General features: G+C 42.1%; 1 protein-coding gene across 2 annotated transcripts in view; it reads left to right on the forward strand.

The window, feature by feature from the left end:
- The window catches only part of ccdc77 (coiled-coil domain containing 77), a 96,266-nt gene that overhangs the window by 17,425 nt on the left and 56,811 nt on the right, over window positions 1-22,030 (forward strand). For both annotated transcript variants that reach the window (XM_080190587.1, XM_080190588.1), the window contains exons 5-6: window positions 8,528-8,588; window positions 18,192-18,283. In XM_080190587.1, the coding sequence (XP_080046713.1) occupies window positions 8,528-8,588; window positions 18,192-18,283 (153 nt within the window). The remainder of the gene's footprint in view (window positions 1-8,527; window positions 8,589-18,191; window positions 18,284-22,030) is intronic.

Below are 22,030 nucleotides of genomic sequence, written 5' to 3' on the forward strand. Positions count from 1 at the left end.
GAATGAGGGGAGATCTCATTGAGACTTATAAGATGATGAATGGGATGGATAGGATAGAGGTGGAGAGACTCTTCCTGCTCAGAAAGGACAGTAGGACTAGGGGGCACAGCCTCAAGATAAAGGGGGGGGCGGTTTAGAACGGAGTTGAGGAAGAACTTCTTCACTCAAAGGGTGGTGAATCTCTAGAATTCTCTGCCCGTTGAAGTGGTGGAGGCTGCCTCGCTAAATATTTTTAAGATGCGGGTTGATGTGTTTTTGATAAGTGAGGGGATTAAGGGTTATGGGGAGAGGGCAGGAAAGTGGAACTGAGCCACGACAGATCAGCCATGATCTTATTGAATGGCGGGGCAGGATCGAGGGGCTAGATGGCCTACTCCTCCTATTTCTTATGTTTTTATGTCCCACTGCCCATCCTCAATGCAACCTTGATGAGTAGCACCCAGGCAAACACTGCAAGCATGGTAACCACAGCGGAAAGCCTGGGGCAAGATGTCAGATCGATGGCAGGAAAACTCTGAAACACGGCTCTGTCTCTGAGGACCATGGCTGAGGGATTCCTGTCGGCAAGGGACCTGGTTTTAGTACGTGACCTGGCCAATGGTTTGGACAGCATTCACTTGAGACTGGTCATCTGGATGTAGTGGGAGAGTTCGAAAGACTAAGGAATTGTCGGGGCACAGAGCGGACACAGGCAAAGTTAGGCAAATTGTTAGGGGTCTTTATCAAATGTAATAAATGCACATCTTTCTATATTAAGAACTCTTGTTTTTCATAAGCTTAAGGTTTCACTCTTGTTAACCATCCTCCCAGTGGAATAGCGCCATCTGCACACATCCATCTTCACTATTTACTGCATTACCAATTTTTGTATTGTCTACAAAAGACGTCATGGTGTAAGGGTTAACATTAACCTGGGAAGAGGATTGGTTACTAACAGGAAATAACAGTAGGGATAAATGGATCATTTTCAGGTTGGCAAAATCTTAAAAAATGGACATGCTACAAGAATCAGTGCTGGGCTCAATGTTCACAGTTATTGTCATTGACTTGAACAATGAGACTGAATGAGTGGTTGCTAAATTTGCTGATGACATAAAGTTAGATAAGTGTGAGAAAATTGAGATAGATTTAGTAATTCATATTTGTATTGTGTGTTAGAAATAACATACAAGATTATTTTTTGAGCTACATTTGGGTCCTAAGAAAGAGTTTAAACTTTAGTTTAACTTCCTGTTAAACTAAGCTGCTTGCAAGTCCATGTGTTTAATTTCACTTTGAATTTAGCCTACATTGTAATGAAGATTTTCTGATGTGTAGCAGTTATAAGGGTTTTAAAGCATAAAGCAGAGAAAAGGCAAAAACTTGACAGATGGATTATAATGTGCGAAAATGTGAATTTGTCTAATTTGGCAGGAAGAATAGAAAAGTAGTGTATTACTTAAATAGAGATAGATTGCAGAACATTGGGGTACAGAGGGATCTGGCTATTCTGGTACCAGGAAACCTTAATAACAGGTGCAATAATTGATTAATGAGGAAAATGGAATGTTGTTATTTATTGCAAAGGAAATGGAATTGAAAAGAAGGGACGATTTCCAGTTGTACTGGCTGTTGGTGTGAACACATATAAGTACTGTGCGTAGTTTTAGCCTCTTTATTTAATAAAGGACAGAATTGCATTTGGATCAGCTGAGACTGAGGGGAGGGTGAGGGGGCACAGTGGAACTGTGGTTAGCACTGCTGCTAACCACAGTTCCAGTTCTACAGTGGAAGGGACTCAGCTTCAATTCCAGGCTTGTGTGACTGTCAGTGCGAAGCCTGCATGTTCTCCTGGAGTCTGCGTGGGTTTTCTCAGTGTGCTCCAGTTTCCTCCCACAGTCCTAAAGATGTGCTGGTTAGGAGCGCTGATCATGTTAAATTCTCCCGGAGTGTGGCGACTAGGGGATTTTCACATTAACTTCATTGCTGTGTTAATGTAAGCCTATTTGTGATTTGTGGGATGAAATGGTTACTTTATGAGGAAAGGCTGGGTAAGTTGGGCTTTTATCCATTGGTATTTAGAAGAATGAGAAGTGAGCTTATTGAAACATAAGATCCTGAAGGAACCCCTGATGGAGTGGTGCTAAAAGGATGCTTCCCCTTGTGGGTGAGACTAGAATGAGGGAATACAGTTTAATAATAACATGGGGATATGAGGAGAATTTTTTTCTGAGGCTTGTGAATCTGAAATTCTCTTCCCAAAAAGTTGTGGAGGCTGCGCTATTAGAATCATAGAAACACGACAGTGCAGAAAGAGGCCATTTGGCCCATTGAGTCTGCACCACCACAATCCCACCCAGGCCCTACCCCCATATTCTACATATTTTACCCACTAATCCTTCTAATCTTTGCATCTCAGGACACTAAGGAGTAATTTTAGCATGGCCAATCAACCTAACCCGCACATCTTTGGACTGTGGGAGGAAACCAGAGCACCTGGAGGAAACCCACGCAGACACGAGGAAAATGTGCAAACGCCACACAGACTGTGACCCAAGCCAGGAATCGAACCCAGGTCCCCAGAGCTGTGAAGCAGCAGTGCTAACCACTGTGCCACCTCTTAAGTCAGAGGAGATAGATTCTTAATTAACATAGGAGTGAGAATATATCGATAGTAGGCAGGAAAGTGGAATTAAGATCATAATCAAATCGGCTTAACCTTATAGAATGGCAGAGCAGGCTCGAGGGGCAGAATGGCCTACTTGTGCTTGTAATTCTCATGTACAAAACTTGAAGTTCAGATCATTGCCAACGTCTGTTCAATCTCATTACTATTTTTTTGTGAGTCCATTAAATGCAAGTAAAGAATCAGAATAGTATATATCATAGGATTAGATTTTGGACCATTCGGTCCAAAGAGCCTGCTCTACTTGTCAATATATCCCAATCCAGATGGTGTCATAGTGGGAATGAGTCTGGACCAGCAATCCATAGGCCAAGGTTAATGCCCTGGGGGCATGGGTTCAAATCCCACCATGGCAGCTGATGGACTTTTAATTGAGGTAATAAATTTGGAATTTAAAGCCAGCCTCAGTAAAACCATTCATGTCTGTGACAGAAAAGCTGAAAAAGAATGAAAGTGATCAGACCTGACTCCAGGAACAATTATGGCATATGTAACTCCGGCAGCCCTACAAAGTCACCCTTACATGACATAACTTTGTGATTAGTTTGATTCCAGACATACCAACTGAGTTACAGCTGAACAGTTTCAGCTGCAAAATGGTACTAATGACAGAAGTTTTTCAATTATCCTTGCCCTTGGCAATATGCTGTCTGTACCCGCAACCTAGTTTTGAACATAAGAACATAAGAAATAGGAGCAGGAGTAGGCCATCTGGCCCTTCGAGCCTGCCCCGCCATTCAATAAGATCATGGCTGATCTGTCGTGGCTCAGTTCCACTTTCCGGCCCTCTCCCCATAACCCTTAATCCCCTCTCTTATCAAAAACTGTGCAACTGTCATTCTGTGATGACGTGCCACCCAATGCCCTGTCTTCTCAGTGCGGGGCTCTTCTAAGAAGTCTGCAAGGTCTCCTTTGGAATCAGTGCTGGTACCTCTGAGTCAAGCATTGTGTCCAATGAGCCAGAACCTGGTAACCCCACGTCACACTTCGTTACATGAAACCACTGCATGGATGCTGCACTCAGCTCCGAACTTCATTCGAGGTGTGCTTGCCAGCTGTGATTTGCACAAGTCATGGTTCCATGAATGGATTTTTCTTTGGGGTCTATGATCCTGATGTAGGAGCCTTATAATGAGATGCAAGTATAATATAATGATACTCCCAATGTTGAATGTCGCCACTGTCATGGGGAGGGGGCATATTGACTTATATTGACTTTACACTTCTCATATTTTCTGTTCCTGTTGCTGAACCCCCCCCAACGCAATCAATGGAAAATCGACCATTGTATCTTCCTTATAACTTCCTTTCCTACTTGTGTATTATCAGCAAATTTGGCTTGAACATTTGGCAACAGTCCCTTCATCACAGTCAGTAATATAGATTGTAATAGTTAATAAGTCAACACTGTGATGCTTCATTAGTTACATTTGCTAACCTGAAAATGTTCCATTTACCCCAAAATATCTGTTTCCTGTTAGTAAGCCGATCCACTGGCTATTCTAATATACCACCCAACACCAAAGTTTAAAGTTTATTAATCACAAATATGCTTACATTAAAACTGCAGTGAAGTTATCATGAAAACTCCGGTGCCAGTTTGGGTACACTGGGGGAGGATTTAGCATGGCCAATTCACCTAACCAGCACGTCTGCAGGAGCACTTCGAGGAAACCCACATAGACGTGGGGAGAATGTGCAAACTCCACACAGACAGTGACCCAAGCCAGGAATCGAACCCAGATCACTGGTGTTGTGAGGCAGCAGTGCTAGCCACTGCGCCACATGCTGCTTATAAAAATGTTTCTTGTGCACTAACCTTTATGTGACACCTTTTGAATGCCTTTTGGAAATCCAAATGCATTATCTCTACAAGTTCGCCTTTATCCACCCTGCTTGTTACATCCTTAAAGAATTCTAATTATCAAATTCAATTTTGCTTTCACAAAACTGTTTTGGCTCTGCTTTCTTGTATTATTATTTTAGAATCATAGAATCCCTTCAGTGCAGAAAGAGGCCATCTGGCCTATTGACTCTGCACCAACTTTTTGAAAGAGCATCCCACTTCGGCCCACCCACTGACAGGCAGTCACCTACGGTACAAATCAAACCTGGATACCTAGTGCTGTAGGCAGCAGAGCTAACCTCTTTGTCACGGTTTGCTAAATGACCTATTACCAGCATTTTCCCACACATTAGGTTAACCGGTCTTCAGAGAACAAAAGAAAAATTCTGAGACCTGTACATGGACCAGAAAAAGAAGAGTGAGACTGGGAATTTATTAGTGGGAAAGAATGAAATTCTTTGATATTCAATGGTATTATCATCACTGAATCCTCCACTGTCAACATTTTGGGGGTCACATTGATCAGAAATTAAACAGAACTCGCCATACAAATACTGTGGCTACCAGAGCAGGTCAAACGCTAGGAAACCTGTGGTGATTAACTTACCTCCTGATCTCCCAAAGTACAAGTCAGGATTGTGATGGGATGCTCTCACTTGCCTGGATGAGTGTAGCTCCAACAACACTCCAGGACAAAACAGCCTGCTTGATTGCTACCCCTCCTATAAACAGTCAATTCCTCCATCACCAGTGAATGGTGGAAGCCATGTGTACCATCTACAAGATGCACTGCAGGAATTCACTAAGGTCCCTGAGGCAGCACCTTCCAAACACACAACCACTATCAATTATAAAGTCAAGAGCAACAGATAACAAAAGGAAATGCTGGAAAATCTCAGCAGGTCTGGCAGCATCTGTAAGGCGAGTAAAGAGTTACCATTTCGAGTCCAGATGACCCTTTATCAAAAGTGACAGATACCTGGGAATGCCATTACCTGGAGGTTCTCCTCCAAGTCACTCACCATCCTGACTTGGGAAATATATCACCATTCCTTCATTATCACTGGTTCAACATCTTGGAACTCCCTACCTAACAGCACTAACAGAGCATACCGTACACCTTATCGACTGCAGCAATTCAAGAAGGCAACTAGCCATCACCTGAAGGGCAACAAGGGATGGACAATAAATGCTGGCCTAGCCAGCGACGTCCAGATCCCATAAACTGAATTTTAAAGAAAGGTAGCAATTTTTACCAAGTATTTTATATCTCTTCACAGTAGAAGACACAAATGAATCCCCATAGCAGAAACTCAAGGGACAAAGGAGAGGGAGAAATTAAAATCATTACGATCAATAGAGAAAACATACTGGCAAAAACTGAGGCTATTGGCTGTCAGGGCCCCGGATTTAATGTAGACTTATCAGGAGTCTGCCATTTCCATGTTCTTCTTTATCAATTTTCCAGTCTTGCCACCTTCTCTTTCAATGTACTTGTAGAAACTTTCACTATATTTCTGTGTATCTTGCCAGACTTCTCTTATACTCAGATTTTCCCCTCTTTATTATTATTTTAATCATCTTTTGCTGGCTTCTCAAATTTTCCCAATCTCCTGCCTACCACTAATTTTTGCAGCTTTGTGTGCTTTAAGGAAGACTGAGTAATGATACTGTCACTGGATTTATAATGTAGGGACCCAGCTCATTCTCTGAGGGCCTGAGTTCAAATCCCACTCCCATTGTGTGGTATATAGTGCTCCCTACAGCCTTAACTGCGATTTGCCAGAAAACTGGTCCTACATCTCTGATAACTGTCCTAGTGCAATAGTTTCCTCTCCCCCCTACTAATGCCAGTGCTCCATGAATTGTAATTGATTTTCCCACAGCAATTTTTCAGCCACAGATTCATGTTTCTGATTTTAGCTGCCCAACGCCAGTTTGCTCATCCCTCAGGTAGTAATCCAGAAACTATTATCTTTGTGTTTGGTGCTTTTTAGTTTAGCCCCTAGCTGATCATACTCACTGTCTGTCTTTAAAATTCCACATCTACACTTACTACACTACACAAGGATTACTGCTGGCACCACTGTTTATCATTTACATAATTTTGAATTGTGAAGTGGAAGTATAGTTTCAAAATGTGTGGATGAAGCTAACTGGAAGATGTTAATACAGCAGAAGACAGACAACGTACAAGAAGACATCTTGTTGTTTGTCCATCGTCATCAATGAGGACCTCAACACCATTAGTCATTTTGAGGCTGGTTGCAGTGTGTCCAAAGATGACTGATCAGGCCAATCAACCTAACCTGCACATCTTTGGACTGTGGGAGGAAACCAGAGCACCCGGAGGTGACACAAGGAGAATGTGCAAACTCCACACAGACAGTGACCCAAGCCGGGAATCGAACCCAGGTCCCTGGAGCTGTGAAGCAGCAGTGCTAACCACTGTGCTACCATGCGCATGTTCCAAGTGTCAATGGTGAGCAGTGTCACCTTGTGTTTTATTTTGTTTGTTTGAAATGGTCGCTACGAGAGGACACAGATTAAGGTGCGGGGAGGCAAGTACAGAAGTGATGTTAGGGGTAAGTTTTTCACTCAGAGGGTGGTGAGTGGATGGAATCGGCTACCGTCAGTGGTGGTGGAGGCGAACTCGCTGGGGTCTTTTAAAAGACTTCTGGATGAGTATATGGGATTTAATGGGATTGGGGGTTATAGATAGGTCTATGGATTGGTAGGTGTTGATGTGATCGGCGCAACTTGTGGGCCGAAGGGCCTGTTTGTGCTGTAGTGTTCTATGTTTGACTGCAAGGTGGGATTCCCGCCAGCCGCGGTAAACTGGCCAGGGTGTAGTGAAGCAGGCAATGTTTAGGGCACCTTTTCTAGCCCCTTCCTCATTATACAGGGGTGAGCAGTGCGTTCCTGAAGAGGACTGCTCAGTCGCCTAGGTAGATGCTGAGCTTCATTGCTGCTTTGGTCAGCGGAAAATGACCATTAGACCCGAGCTGCCTGTGTGCAAGTCCATGAATACAGTTCCCAGTGTATTCACTCCTGCTGCTTCATCGCTCGCCCATCGCCACAGGACTTCAAGGGTTGAACAGAACACTGATGATGATGGTGTCGAGACTTGTACTTGATTTGGATTAAAGTGAGGGAGAGTTGCGCAGATTCAGCCTCACTTTCTCCCAATTCCCATCTGGATCCAATGGCAAGACAAAAGTCGAGATGAAAGATGAGACCACGTTTAGAATATTGTGTGAAGTTCTGGTCACCTCAGTATAAGAAGGCTGTGGAAGCGTTGGGGAGAGTGCAGAGGAGATTTACCAGGATGCTGCCTGGCTTGGAGGGTAGGTCTTATGGAGAAAGGTTGAGGGTGCTAGGGCTTTTCTCTTAGAGCGGAAGAATATGAGAGGTGACTTAATAAAGGTTTATAAGATGATGAGGGGGATAGATAGTCTCTGCACGTCCACTGTATTTGCTCGGGTGGATGTAGTTGTTACTAGGGGGCATAACTATAAGGTTCATGGTGGGAGACATAGGAGGGATGTCCGTGGTTGATTCTTTACTCAGAGAATGGTTTGGGGTGGAATGCAGTGCCTGCTGTGACAGTGGAGTCGGACACTTTAGGAACTTTCAAGCGGTTATTGGATAGGCACATGGAGCACACCAGAATGATAGGGAGTGGGATAGCTTGATCTTGAGTTCGGACATAGCTCGGCATAACATTGAGGGCCGAAGGGCCTGTACTGTGCTATATTGTTCTATGTTATGTCATCAAAGATTTAAAATCAGATCTGAACTGGTTTTCTCTCATAAACATATTCATCTCCAAATGAGAAGTAAATTTATTCTTGACTATTTGCGAGTAGTTTTTTATTTACTGACTGTGTTGATTGGCCTGTAGTTATCTGGTTATCTATGCTTTTTCTGTATAAAGATGTACATTTTTGATCCTATAGTCCACTGGTACCACTCCATATCCAAAAAAGATAACCTGATTTAAATTTATTTTCCAGGTCACTATTCCCCAACACACTGTGCAGCATGGGTGCACTGAAGCAAAATCTTCAAAGAATGGTAAATGTTAATCCTTTTTATTATTCATTCATGGGATGTGGGTAGCATTTATTGTCCATCCCTAATTAGCCTTGATCTGACTACTGGGTTTATTGCCAACCAAGCAGTTAGTTCAGGCAAAGAATACAAGAAATAGAAGTAGTCATTTGGCCCATCAAGCCTTCTCCTCCATTCTGTATGATTATGGCTGATCTTGAGTTCCACCGACTCACCATATTCTGTAATATTGTGAAAGGCCAGAGGTTTGTCTGTACAAGGCTTAAATGCATTCAATATTGGAGAATCTCAAATTCTCTGAATCAAAAACTCTGACAGCTTACAACTCTTAAGAGCATAAATTACTTAACCCACTGCCCTAAATGTCCATTATCCTGAGACACTGCCCTGTGTTTTAGACTCACTAGTTAATAGAAACAATCACCGTGACACTGTGAGACCTATTAAGACTCTTCAAAATTTTTTGATCTTAATGAGATCACCTCTCCAAATTCCAGAGAATTGTAAGCCCAGTTTAGTCGGCTTCTAATCAAAGGACAATGACCTCCTACCACAGAACAATCTAGTGAACCTTAACTGTACCGCCTCCAATGCATAGATATCTTTTGTTAAATATGGGGACCAAAACTGCACATAGTGGGGTGAAATTTAGCGGGTGCAAATCATGTTACAGCTGCTAAAACTTGTGAGAGGGCCATAACGGGATCTGATAAAGAAGGCTTCATCAAACTGAGGGATTAACTAAGCAGCCAGATTGCTTTAGCCCTTAATGGTGTCCTCAAGGGATGTCACATGATTCCTTAGTTTAGCTGAAACTCCCTTTTCTGCATCCTGAAATTTTCTTCCCTTCATTCTCCTTACTGAAATTTACTTTCATCTTCTTTCTCCTGAAATTCAAATTTCCACTTCTCCAATTTTAATCTCTTCTAACTGCTGTGCTATACATCTCATTGTCCTCAGGTTTCACCTGCAGATAATGACCATCTCTTTTCACATTTTGGGGTTTTTGGCTTTCAGCTGAAATTCTATTTCTTAAGTGCCTCGCTAACTGTTGAGGGACAAAACTTTTAAATCTTCAACAGTAACATTCCCTGGTTCTGCTAGAAAAGTACTGGCATCACACGAACATGTTTATTTTGATAGTACAAAGTCAAAAAAGCCTTTTTGCAGTTTCTTAAAATTGGTTTTAAGGAACGATTTATTTTGCCCACATACATACATTTATCTGTTGGAACAAATTTAGACAGATTTTCCAATTTGTAATCCATGTGTGGGAACAATATTGGCACCAGCCCCCAGATGATTCAAATCCTGATTTGTTAACAACCACCACATGTGAGGTCCCTCCAACAATCCTGATCAGGGCAAGAGCGCTCAAATTGTCACTGTCCGGCTTGGATACACCAAATTGTTAAATGAACTTGCCTCATGTCTTTAACTAATCCCCTCTGCTGTAGTAACAAGATTCCTTTTTTCCGTGGGTATCTTTACCCCAGGTGCAATAATTAGGTTTTAAAGGGAGCCAATTTAACCATTCTTTCTCGGGTTATAATAGAGTATGTTTATTAACTGTTAAAAAGGCGAGGAGAAAAATGGTAAAACACATGCATATCTATTCATACAGATTAGAAGTGAGAAGTTAGTCCAAAGTAAATATTAAGAAAGGTATATGGAACAGATCTTGACTTGCATGGAGTAAATGAAAAAATGTGTGGATGTTACACTTTAAGGTTCTGGTATGATAGTCGAAAAGTTGGTTTTCGATTCTTGTGTTTGGTGGTTTGACAGAGAAACTTCTCACTTCACCTTTTTAGTTGCAACCTTTTTCCTGACTGGAACTTCCACAGTTAGAAAAAGAGAGACCTGCAAAGATACCATTTTGCAGGGGCATTGTTGGCTGTATTTGTTATTGTGAAACGCGCTTTTGTTGTGACCAACTTCTAGCTACTTGTTCTCACAGACCACATACAGACAGAACTTGGGCAGCTTTTTGCTGATTTTTAATCCACTCTTTGTATATTCCATCTGGGAAAGCAAATCCACAATTCCACCTAGGCATTACTCACAGGATCTCTTGAAATGCAGCAGCCATAATGTCCTTTTGTCTTTACACGAGCTGATAGTAAGCTGGACACTTTTAAAAGTACCTTTCCGGAAATAGGGAGGGCTTTGACAAAGGGTCATCTAGGCTTGAAACGTCAACTCTTTTTTTCTCCTTACAGATCTTGCCAGACCTGCTGAGATTTTCCAGCATTTTCTCTTTTAGTTCCAGATTCCAGCATTTGCAGTAATTTGCTTTTAATAGGGAGGGGTTCCTTTGACCCTTAGAGAATCACCGGGCTTGTACGTACATTTAATATGTTCAGTATTTTGTGCGTAGTTCCATGCTATTTTCTCTATCAATGTAACAACAGGCATTGTATCATGATCCCTGATCAGAGCTTGGATCTCTGGGGAATGGGGGAGACCCAATTAGGGACCAACAATGGTTTTATGTATGTCATGTTTGAGATTCAAGATTCTTTCTAAATACGTAAAGCCACAATATTCATGGGTTTTGAATAAAAACAAACTTCTCTATACAAGTTCAGGAAGTTAAACAACTTACAATATCTATCTTATCATTTGATGTATGTTTGGGATATATCTGAATTAACAGGAAAACTGAGGTCTATTATCCCAATGCCAAACACGACTAAATCCAATTCCATAGATTTTCAACAACCCATTCAAATGTGTGGTACGTTTTGAACCACCCAATCCCACTGAAGCTTAATCTCTTTCAGTCTCCACCTTTAAAGATGTTGCCTTGGAAAAGATCTTTGCCTTGCCTCCAAGAAGTTGCTCCAACTCAGAAGACTTCAATTATGGCCCACCTCATTGGTAGTGTTTTGATTTTTGCCTTCGAAGGTTATGTTCCCCTGCGTTGCTGAATACATTCAAACATCATGTCGCAGCACAATTCCAGTTCTCAGGTCACCCCAAGCAGAAGAGCACTGCTCCAAAAGGGTACCTCTGCCCAGAGGCCCATAGCATGAACCTTTGACTGCTTTAGTGGATCTTCCAGACTTCTTTCAAGCCCGCTTCACTTAAAGTCTGCACTGCACCCTTTTTCATGCTTTTTTAACATAATATGGACCTCTTTCCATCTGTCTTTATCTCTTATCTTTGGGACATTTCCTGGCTGACTAGAAACTTACTCCAACCGACAGTTCAAGAAGTACTGTTCACTGACCCTTAAACTGATCTGGTGACCTATTAAAATTCTTCAAAGGTCCCACTCCTGTTGCAAGGCAGGAACAAACATAGCAAGCATTGTAATGTACTAAACTTTAAATGTTACAGTCTGCATTGAATGCTAACTTAATGCCCAGAATAAATGGATTTCATAACCATTGAGGTCCATCTGTTCCTGCACACCTTAGGACTGTGCCATTGAGTCTTTATCACCTCTGCCTTCTGCAAAAATACATTACCTTACACTTTGGTGTATTAAATTCCACCTGCCATTACCTGCTCATTCTGGTAGCCTGCCTGTTTCCTCTTGCAGGTGATGTGTGTCTTCCTCACATTTGTCATTGCTCCAAATCTAGTAACATTGATAAAATGTTGAAATTCTACTCTGTATTCCAGGATACAAATAATTTACTAATTAGGAAAAAAGCAGTGCTCCTAGCACTGACCCTTGATAAACTCCATTATCTACACACCTGTAGTATGAAAAGTAACCATTTACTATAATTCATTGTATTCTCTTCAACCAATTTTTTAAAATCCGAGTTGATACTGGTCCTCCTATTCCATGAACTTCAGTTTTGTTAATCAACCTTTTAAGTGGTGTTTTGTCAAACACTTCCTTGAAATCCATATGGAAATCATCCACTTTTTTCCCTTTGTCAATCTTCATCAAAATGTCAATTAGTGAGCAGAGTCTTTTACAAATCATCTATCCTTAATTAATTTAAACATCTCAACTTGTCAATTTTTTTGCCCCCAATTATTGTTTCTAAAACCTTAACCACAAATTTAAACTAACTCTCCTGTTGTTGCAAGAACTATCCTTGCATTCTTTTTTGAATAAGGGTGTTACATTTGCTACTACCCATAATGCAAGGAATTGAGCCTGCTCTGCTATAATACAATGATGTCGACTTTGGGTTTCAACTTCATTTTCCCACCTCTTCCCCATATTCCTTGATTCCCTGGGAGACTATGATCTATCCCACCTCGCCTTAAATATATTCATCCCACCATCCAGAATTACTTGAAGAAGTTTCTCCTTTCCTCATTCCTAATGATTGGCTTATTCTCTTGCACATCATCTGCCACCTTTTTGGCTGCTCACTTAACATGTCTGTATCTCGTTGCTGCTGTCCTGTGCCCTCGTCAGAGCTAATATTTCTACCTAGCTTTGTATTGTCATTGTTCTCCGTCTCTTCATTTAAGTCATTAAAATATCTAAGACCTAACAGTGATCCTTGAGCCACTGCAGCTGTCACAGCCAGCCAAGTTGAAAATATTCCATTTATGCCTCCTCTGCTTTCTGTCTGTTAAGCATTCCTCTATACTGATATATTGCCTCTAACTTCATAAGCCCTATCACCTTTTATCCTTGGTATGGCACTTTACTGAATATCTTTTGGAAATCCAGTATATCTATTGGCTTCCCCTATTTGATACATTCTCAAAAGTGTTGCTAAGTTGTCAAACACAATCCTCTGACACTCCCCCTGTTTCATGAGAGGTTTGAAAAAATATGGCAAGCCCATCTGCTGTCAGAAGCTTAGAATCCAGGGACATCTAGACCAGATGGCTTACCTACCCTGGATATGACCAGCCTTTCCAGTATATCCCCCTGCTTTTATCAATATTTTCTCAGCATCCTTTACCTTTAATAAACAGCAATATTAAATACTCATCAAGTATTCTAGCCATGTCTTATGTCACAGTTTCTTTGTACCTAATAGGCTCTAATTTGTCTCTACTGCTTACATTATTTATTGCCAGGGAGAAGATGATGATTGTCCCATACTGACCTCAGGTGGTGTATTGAGTTTAAAAATTGGCAAGTCATGTTGCAGCTTTATAGAACCTTAGTTAGGCCGCATTTGGAATATAGTGTTCAACTCTGGTCGCCACACTACCAGAAGGATGTGGAGGCTTTGGAGAGGGTACAGAAAAGATTTACCAGGATGTTGCCTTGGTTTGTTCTCACTGGAGTGACAGAGGTTGATGGGAGACTGATAAAAGTCCACAAGATTATGAGAGGCATGGACAGAATAGATAGTCAGAAGCTTTTTCCCAGGATGGAAGAGTCAATTACTAGGGGACATAGGTTTAAGGTGCGAGGGGCAAGGTTTAAAGGAGATGTACGAGGCAGATGTTTTACACAGAGAGTAGTGGGTGCCTGGAACTCGTTGCCGGGGGAGGTGGTGGAAACGGGTGCAGTAGTGACTTTTAAGTGGTGACTTGACAAGTAGATGAATAGGATAAGAATAGAGGGATATGGTCCCCAGAAGGGTAGCGGGTTTCAGTTAAGTTGGGCAGCATGCTCGGTGCAGGCTTGGAGGGCTGGAGGGCCTGTTCTTGTGCTGTAATTTTCTTTATTCTTTGTATATTAGGCTCTACCAGAGTCTGGAGAGTTCCTGCAGTCCAGCAGTCCAGTTCCTCATGGGCTTTAAGAAATAAATCCAGATGTTGAGGAGCAGCTTCTGAAGTTTCTGTAGCAGAGAACTAGAGCTGAACTGGGGGTGGGTGGGTGGATGGATTCTTTGAACAATGTCTGGGTGGGAGTTGGGTGGAGAGAGTGATCAAGGTTGGGTTTGGGACAGAGGGGAAGAAAATGCATGGAGACACAAGGTCTCATGAGGCAAGGATAAACAAAAGGCCTCCATGAGTTATAGAATGCTAATAATGGGGACAGTGAGAAGCTGGAGAACATACATGGAGAATGTCCAGGAGAAGTTTGCATTTGACACAGTAGCCTGCAACCTGTAAACAACTGAATTTTTCGACCTAGACATAGAACCATACAGCACAGTACAGGCCCTTTGGCCTTCGATGTTGTGCCAAGCTATGTCCAAACCCAAGGTCAAGCTATCCCACTCCCTATCATTCTGGTGTGCTCCATGTGCCTATCCAATAACCGCTTGAAAGTTCCTAAAGCGTCCGACTCCACTATCACAGCAGGCAGTGTATTCCACATCCCGACCGCTCTCTGAGTAAAGAATCTACCTCGGACATCCCTCCAATATCTCCCGCCGTGAACATTATAGTTATGCCCCCTAGTAACAGCTACATCCACCCGAGGAAATAGTCTCTCCATGTCCACTCTGTCTATTCCCCTCATCATCTTATAAACCTCTATTAAGTCGCCTCTCATCCTCCTCCACTCTAAAGAGAAAAGCCACAGCTCCCTCAACCTTTCCTCGTAAGACCTACCCTCCAAACCAGGCAGCATCCTGGTAAATCTCTCCAATGCTTCCACATCCTTCTCATAGTGAGGTGACAATATTCCAAATGTGGTCTCACCAAGGTCCTATAGTTGCAGCATAACCCCACGGCTCTTAAACTCAAACCCCCTGTTAATAAATGCTAACACACTATAAGCCTTCTTCATGGTTCAATCCACTTGAGTGGCAACCTTCAGAGATCTGTAGATTTGAGCCCCAAGATGTCTGTGTTCCTCCACATTCCTCAGAACCCTGCTGTTGACCCTGTAATCTGCATTCAAGTTTGTCCTACCAAAATGAATCACCTCACACTTATCAAGGTTAAACTCCATCTGAGACCTTCCTGCCCAGCTCTGCATCCTATCAATCCTGCATCCTATCAATGCCTCCTTGCAGCCTACAAGAGCCCTCCATCTCATCCACTACCCCACTAATCTTGGTGTCATTAGCAAATTTACTAACCCATCCTTCAGCCCCTTCTTCCAAGTCATTGATAAAAATCACAAATAGAAGAGGACCCAGTACTGATCCCTGTGGTACACTGCTGGTAACTGGCCTCCAGTCTGAAAATCTTCCCTCCACCACCACCCTCTGTCTTCAATGAGACAGCCAGTTACTTATCCAATCAGCCAAATTTCCTTGTATCCCACACCTCCTTACTTTCTTCATGAGCCTACCATGGGGAACCTTATCAAACGCCTTACTAAAATCCATGTATACAACATTAACTGCTCTACATTCATCTACACACTTAGTTACCTCCTCAAAGAATTCAGTCAAATTTGAGAGGCAGGACTTAACCCTTCATGAAACTGTGCTGACTATCCTGGATTAAACTGCATCTTTCCAAATGGTCATAAATCCTATCTCTCAGGACCCTTTCCATTAACTTACTGACCACAAAAGTAAGACTAACTGGCATATAATTACCAGGGTCATTCTTATTTCCTTTCTCGATCCGACAGGATCGGTTTAAAAGCTATTCATGTTCCCTGGTTTTCAGAGACTGGTATGTGGACTCATTGAAAAAATCAGGCAGAGAAGTGCCAGATGGAATTGAATCCAGACAAATGTGAGGTGATGCATTTTGCTAGATCCAATTCAGGTAGGAGCTATAAAATAAATGGCAGAACCATTAGGATCATAGACACACACACATCTGGGAGTACAGGTCCACAGATCTTTAAAAGTGGCAGCACAGGTGAAAAAGGTGGTGAAGAAAGCATACTTGCCTTCATTGGCCAGGGCATTGTGTACAAAGTTGGCAAATCATGTAAAATGCTGGTTAGGTTACATTTGGAATACTGTGTCCAATTCAGGTTGTCAAACTGCCAGAGGGACGTGGAGGCTTTAGAGGGAGTACAGAAAAGGTTTACCAGGATGTTGTCTGGTATGGAGGGTATAAGCTATGTGGAGAGATTGAATAAACTCCGATTGTTCTCTTTGAAAAGGTGGAGGCTGAGGGGCAACCTGATAGAAGTTTATAAAATTATAAGGGACGTAGATAAGGTGAACAGTTGGAAGCCTTTAACCAGGGCAGAAATGATAATTACAGGGGGAACAAGTTCAAGGTAAGGGGGAAAGGTTCAGTAGAGGTGCAGAGGAAGTTTTTTTTCACAAAAGCGTAGTTGGGGAGTGGGCTGGAATGTACTGACAACTGAGGTGTTTGAGGCGAACACGTTAGCAACATTTAAGACTTATCTGGATCATCAAATGAACAGGTGGGGAGTAGAGGGTTACAGGTGGTTGGCCTAGATAGAACGTCATCGGTGTGGGCTTGGTGGGCCAAAGGGCCTGTTCCTGTGCTGTACTGTTATTTGTTCTTGTTCTAACACTAATAGTCACAGACCTTCAGCAAGAAAAACAACCTTCCGCCACTACTCTCTGACTTCTATGGGCAAGCCAATTCTGAATTCAAGTGGCCACATCACCATGGACCCCATGCATTGCAATCTTTTGGATGGGCCTTGTCAAAAGCCTTACTAAAATCTGTATAGACAGCATCCACTGCTCTAGTCTCATCAGTCCCCTTTGTCACTTCCTCAAAACAAATCTCAAATTAATAAGTTAGTAATCTTGTCCAATAACTTCTCAACTACTGACGTGAGACTCACCAGTCTACAATTTCCTAGATTATCCCCTTTTCCTTACTTGTACGGAGGAACAAAATTAGCTACTTGCCAGTCCTCTGGGACCTCTCCAGTGGCTACAAAAGTCATTGTCAGAGTCCCAGCAATCTTCTGTCTTGCCCTTCTCAATAACATAGGTAGATCCCATCAGGCCATGGGGACTTATCCACCTTAATGCTCCCTTTCAAGAGACACAACATCACTTCTTTCTTGATCTCAAAATGCCCTAACATATTAGCATTCTTCACATTAATCTCACTATCCTTCATGTCCTTCTGTTTGGTGAATACTCATTTAGGATCTCATCCACATGCTCTGACTCCAAGCATAAGTTCCATTCTTTATCCTTGAGTTGCCCTATCCTCTCCCTAATTATCCTCTTGTTCGTAATGTATATGTAAAATGCCTTGGGATTCTCTTTAACCCTACTTGCCATGGTCATTTTGTGGTCTCTCCTTGCTCTCCTAATTCCCTGCTTGAATTATTCACTGCTTTCTTTATATCCCTCCTGGGCCTTCTCCAATTTTAGCGTCCTAAACCTCACATGTGCTTTTCCCTTTCGACTCAATTCACAACCTGCCATGTTATCCAAGGGTCCCCTACGTTACCAACTTTGTCTTCCCGCCTTACTGGAACATGCAGACCCTGAACTCTTATCAGTAGGTCTTCAAACAACTCCCAATTAACTTTCCTAACATAATTTTGTCATAATTTGCTTTTCCCCAATTTCATACCTTCCCACAAGATCCTGACTTATCCTTATAGCTATCTTAAAGAGTTGTGATCACTGTTTCCAAAATGCTCTCCCACTGAAAGGTCAGTCACCTGGCCAGGCTCATTTGCCATTATAAGGTCCAGTATGGCTCCTCCTTCAATTAGACCATCCAGATACTGTTTCAAAAAACCCTCTTGATGCACCAAACAAATGCTGTCCTGTCTAAGCCACTTGCTCTAAGGAAGCCTTGGTTAATATTTGCAGTTATATGCTTTTTGCATTTTATTTGTTTTGCTTTTGTCTTCAAAAGGTCGTAAAAAAACATCATCAAAAGTGACCAGAGCTGTTAGTCCTACTATCCCAGAAAACTACCAGAGAGATAATCAAACTCTGCTACTCCAGGTACATATAGTACTTGTTCTCTGTGACCCAGACTCTGCTTCTGTAGGTATGTAGGATGCCTTTGTAGTCCTCTTGCTGTGTGATCCAGACTCTGCTGCTGCAGGCGCTGTTCTTTTTCAGTATCTTTCAGATCCTGGTAACGTAGGTATGTATTGACCTCTTGTAGTGTAAACCCAAATTTTGTTAATATTTCATTTTTTTTTTAATTTTCTTGTCATTCTGTTTCTTGGTTAGGGACATTCTGACCAAATGACACAGTGCACGAGATAAAATCAGCATTAAGGAGGGGAATATTATCAATATCTAGGCAATCAGGTCTCAGTCTTAAAGGACATCTTAATAATAGGGCTGCATATATTGGAAGTGTGAATCAGGGTTATGGTTGGCTAATTTCCTACTGTTTGTCCTTTGGTTTCACAAGTACACCCTGACCTGACCATGCCTTTTAACAATTGTCCTGGGCTGCAGTTTTGGAGGACAAGCTTTGAACAGTAAAGATTGTATTATTTGTGCCCAAGCAGATATCAAAGTATTTATTTTATGAGAGTTTTTCTGATGTTTTCTGAAGGGATCCATCTTGATTTTGGAGGGCTAATTTTTGTTTTTCAGAGCTTTTTTAAGTAATGAAGTCAAGTAGTTGATTTATCTTTATTTGTTTCAGATATTTTTAGGGTTTCCCAAACCCTAGGAACCCTGGCGTTTCTGGTTTCCTAAACCCTGGGTGTGGGAGTTTCAGAAAACTTAAAGTAAATAAATACATACTATGCTCCCCAAAAAGCTCAGAAGATTTGAATGTGAACTGTCAATCTGATGAGTCACTTTACAAAGATCCTTCAAGATGAATAAGGCCAGGAACTAGACAAAGCTAAAAATTTGAGATTTTCAATGGTATGAATGGTTTTACCACTTTGGAGTACTGAAGGAAGTGGCTGTGAAACAGGATACTAAAGGAGATGGCCATATGTTATGTGTTGTAAAGCAGTACGCCTCTGTGATTAGTCACATGATGTGTGTGACATCACCAGAGACTTTTGAGGGTTTTTATCTACCATGTTGGTCTTCAATCAGACAACACCTTATAAATAAAACTTTGGTTTGTTTCATTAACCCATGATGCAGCAACTCAAAAATCCTTTCTCCATGCCAAATCAATTACATGAAAATTCGTTTGTTGTCATCTTCAAATTTTTGATCAGTCCTGGCAGACGAGAGGATGGAAAATGTAATCCCGCTATTTAAAAAAACGAGGGTGGGAGAAAATACTAGACTGGTTAGCCTAACATCAGTCGTAGGGAAAACGCTAGAGTCTATTATAAAGGATGTGATAATAGAACGTTCGTAATATATCGGCATGGATTGAGAATTGGTCAGCAGACAGGATACAGAAAGTAGGAAAGATGGGTCTTTTTCAAAGTGGCAGGCATTAACTAGTATAGTCCTATATGGATTATTACTTGGGTGCCAGCTATTCACAACATACACCAATGATGTGGATGAAGTAAATGAAAGAACTACAAAAGGTCGTGAACGTAGCCCAATCCATCATGCAAACCAACCTCCCATCCATTGAGTCTGTCTACATTTCCTGCTGCCTCGGCAAAGCAGCCAGCATAATTAAGGACCCCACGCATCCCGGATATTCCCTCTCCCACCTTCTTCCTTCGGGAAAAAGATACAGAAGCCTGCAGTCACATACAACCAACTCAAGGACAGTTTCTCCCCTGCTGCTGACAGATTTTTGAATGGACTTACCTTACATTAAGCTGACCTTTCTGTACATCCTAGCTATGACTGTAACTGCATTATGCACTCTCTCATTAACTTCTCTATGAATGTTATGTTTTATCTGTCTAGTGCGCAAGAAACAATACTTTTCACTGTATGTTAATACGTGTGACAATAATAAATCAAATTAAGTGATATTTCCAGCTTTGCTGGTGACACAAAACTTCGTGGAGATGAGAGTGGTGAGGAGGATGTTAAGAGGCGTCAAGGTGGTTTAGGCAAGTTGTGTGCATACAAACATACAAATTATAAGTAGGAATAGACCGTTTGATCCTTGAGCCCGCCTCCTCCATTAAATAATATCACGGCTGGTCTGATTGTAACCTGAACTCCACGATCCTGCCTGACCTCGATAACCTTTCATCCCTTGTTAATCAAAAATGTATCTAGCTCTGCCTTGAGAATATTCAAAGACTCTGCTTCCACTGCCTTTTGAAGAAGAGAGTTGCAGAGGCTCACAATCGTCTGAGGGAAAAATAGTTCTCTTAATGTCGCTCTCAGATAAGCAACCACTTATTTTTGAGCAGTGTAAAAAAAATGAATGAATGGCCGTTGATGGGGTGTTTTTTTGAGGCAGTATATTGCTAAAATTAAACCAAGTACAGAAACTCATGAAACTTGATTTATTATTATTGTCACATGTATTGGCATACAGTGAAAAGTATTGTTTCTTGCGCTATACAAAGCACAATGTTCGTGGAGAAAGAAACGAGAGTGGAGAATGTAGTGTTACAGTCATAGCTAGCATATAGAGAAAGGTCAACTTAATGCAAGCCCATTCAAAAGTCTGACAGCAGCAGGGAAGAAGCTGTTCTTGAGTCAGTTGGTACATGACCTCAGACTTTTGTATCTTTTTCCTGACGGAAGAAGGCGGAAGAGAGAATGTCTAGGATGCATGGGGTCCTTAATTATACCACCTGCTTTGCCAAGGCAATGGGAAGAATAGACAGAGTCAATGGATGGGAGGCTGGTTTGTGTGCTGGAGTGGGCTACATTCGCGACCTTTTATAGTTCTTTGCAGTCTTGGGCAGAGCAGGAGCCATACCAACCAGAAAGAATGGGGATATTAAGCAGAAATTTATGGAGTTGGGATGGAAACTTAAGGCCAAGTCGGACAGGGTGGTTATCTCGGGACTCTTGCCTGTGCCACGGGATAGTGTAGAGCGGAACAGAGAGAGGGAAAGTTTGAACTCATGGCTGAGGGGATGGTGCAGGAGGGAGGGGTTCAGGTTCTTGAGCAATTGGGGCTCATTCTGGGGAAGGTGGGACCTCTACAGGAGTGATGGTCTACACCTGAATCAGAGGGGAACCAATATCTTGGGGGGAAAATTTGCAAAGGCTATGCAGGGGGGTTTAAACTGATTCAGAGGGCGGGGTGGGATCCTGAGTAGCGGGGGTGAAAGTGAGGGGGACATAGATGGGGACTGCAATGCACGGCATCGTGGGGGTGAAGCGGAGCAGGGTTTGAAATGTGTATACTTTAATGCGAGGAGTATTCGCAATAAAGTGGATGAACTTGCAGCGTGGATCAGTACCTGGGACTTTGATGTTGTGCCCATTTCAGAGACATGGATAGAGCAGGGTCAGGAATGGTTGTTGCAGGTTCCGGGGTTTAAATGCTTCAGTAGGAGTAGAAGGGGGGGAGGGGTAGCATTATTAGTCAAGGATTGTATCACGGTGTCAGAGAGGAAGTTTGATGAGGACTTGTCTGTTGAGGTAGTATGGGCTGAGGTCAGAAATAGGAGAGGAGAGGTCACCCTGTTGGGAGTCTTTTATAGACCTCCTAAAAGTTCTAGAGAGGTTGAGGAAAGGATTGCGGAGACGATCCGGGATAGGAGTGAAAGTAATAGGGTAATTGTTATGGGGGACTTTAACTTTACTAATATTGATTGGAATAGCTATAGCTCAAGCTCATTAGAGGGGTCAGTTTTTGTACAAAGCGTGCAGGAAGGTTTCTTGACT

This window comes from Carcharhinus amblyrhynchos, chromosome 6, assembly GCF_965287045.1.
Source record: "Carcharhinus amblyrhynchos chromosome 6, sCarAmb.v2.hapA, whole genome shotgun sequence".
In the NCBI taxonomy this organism is placed as follows: domain Eukaryota; kingdom Metazoa; phylum Chordata; class Chondrichthyes; order Carcharhiniformes; family Carcharhinidae; genus Carcharhinus; species Carcharhinus amblyrhynchos.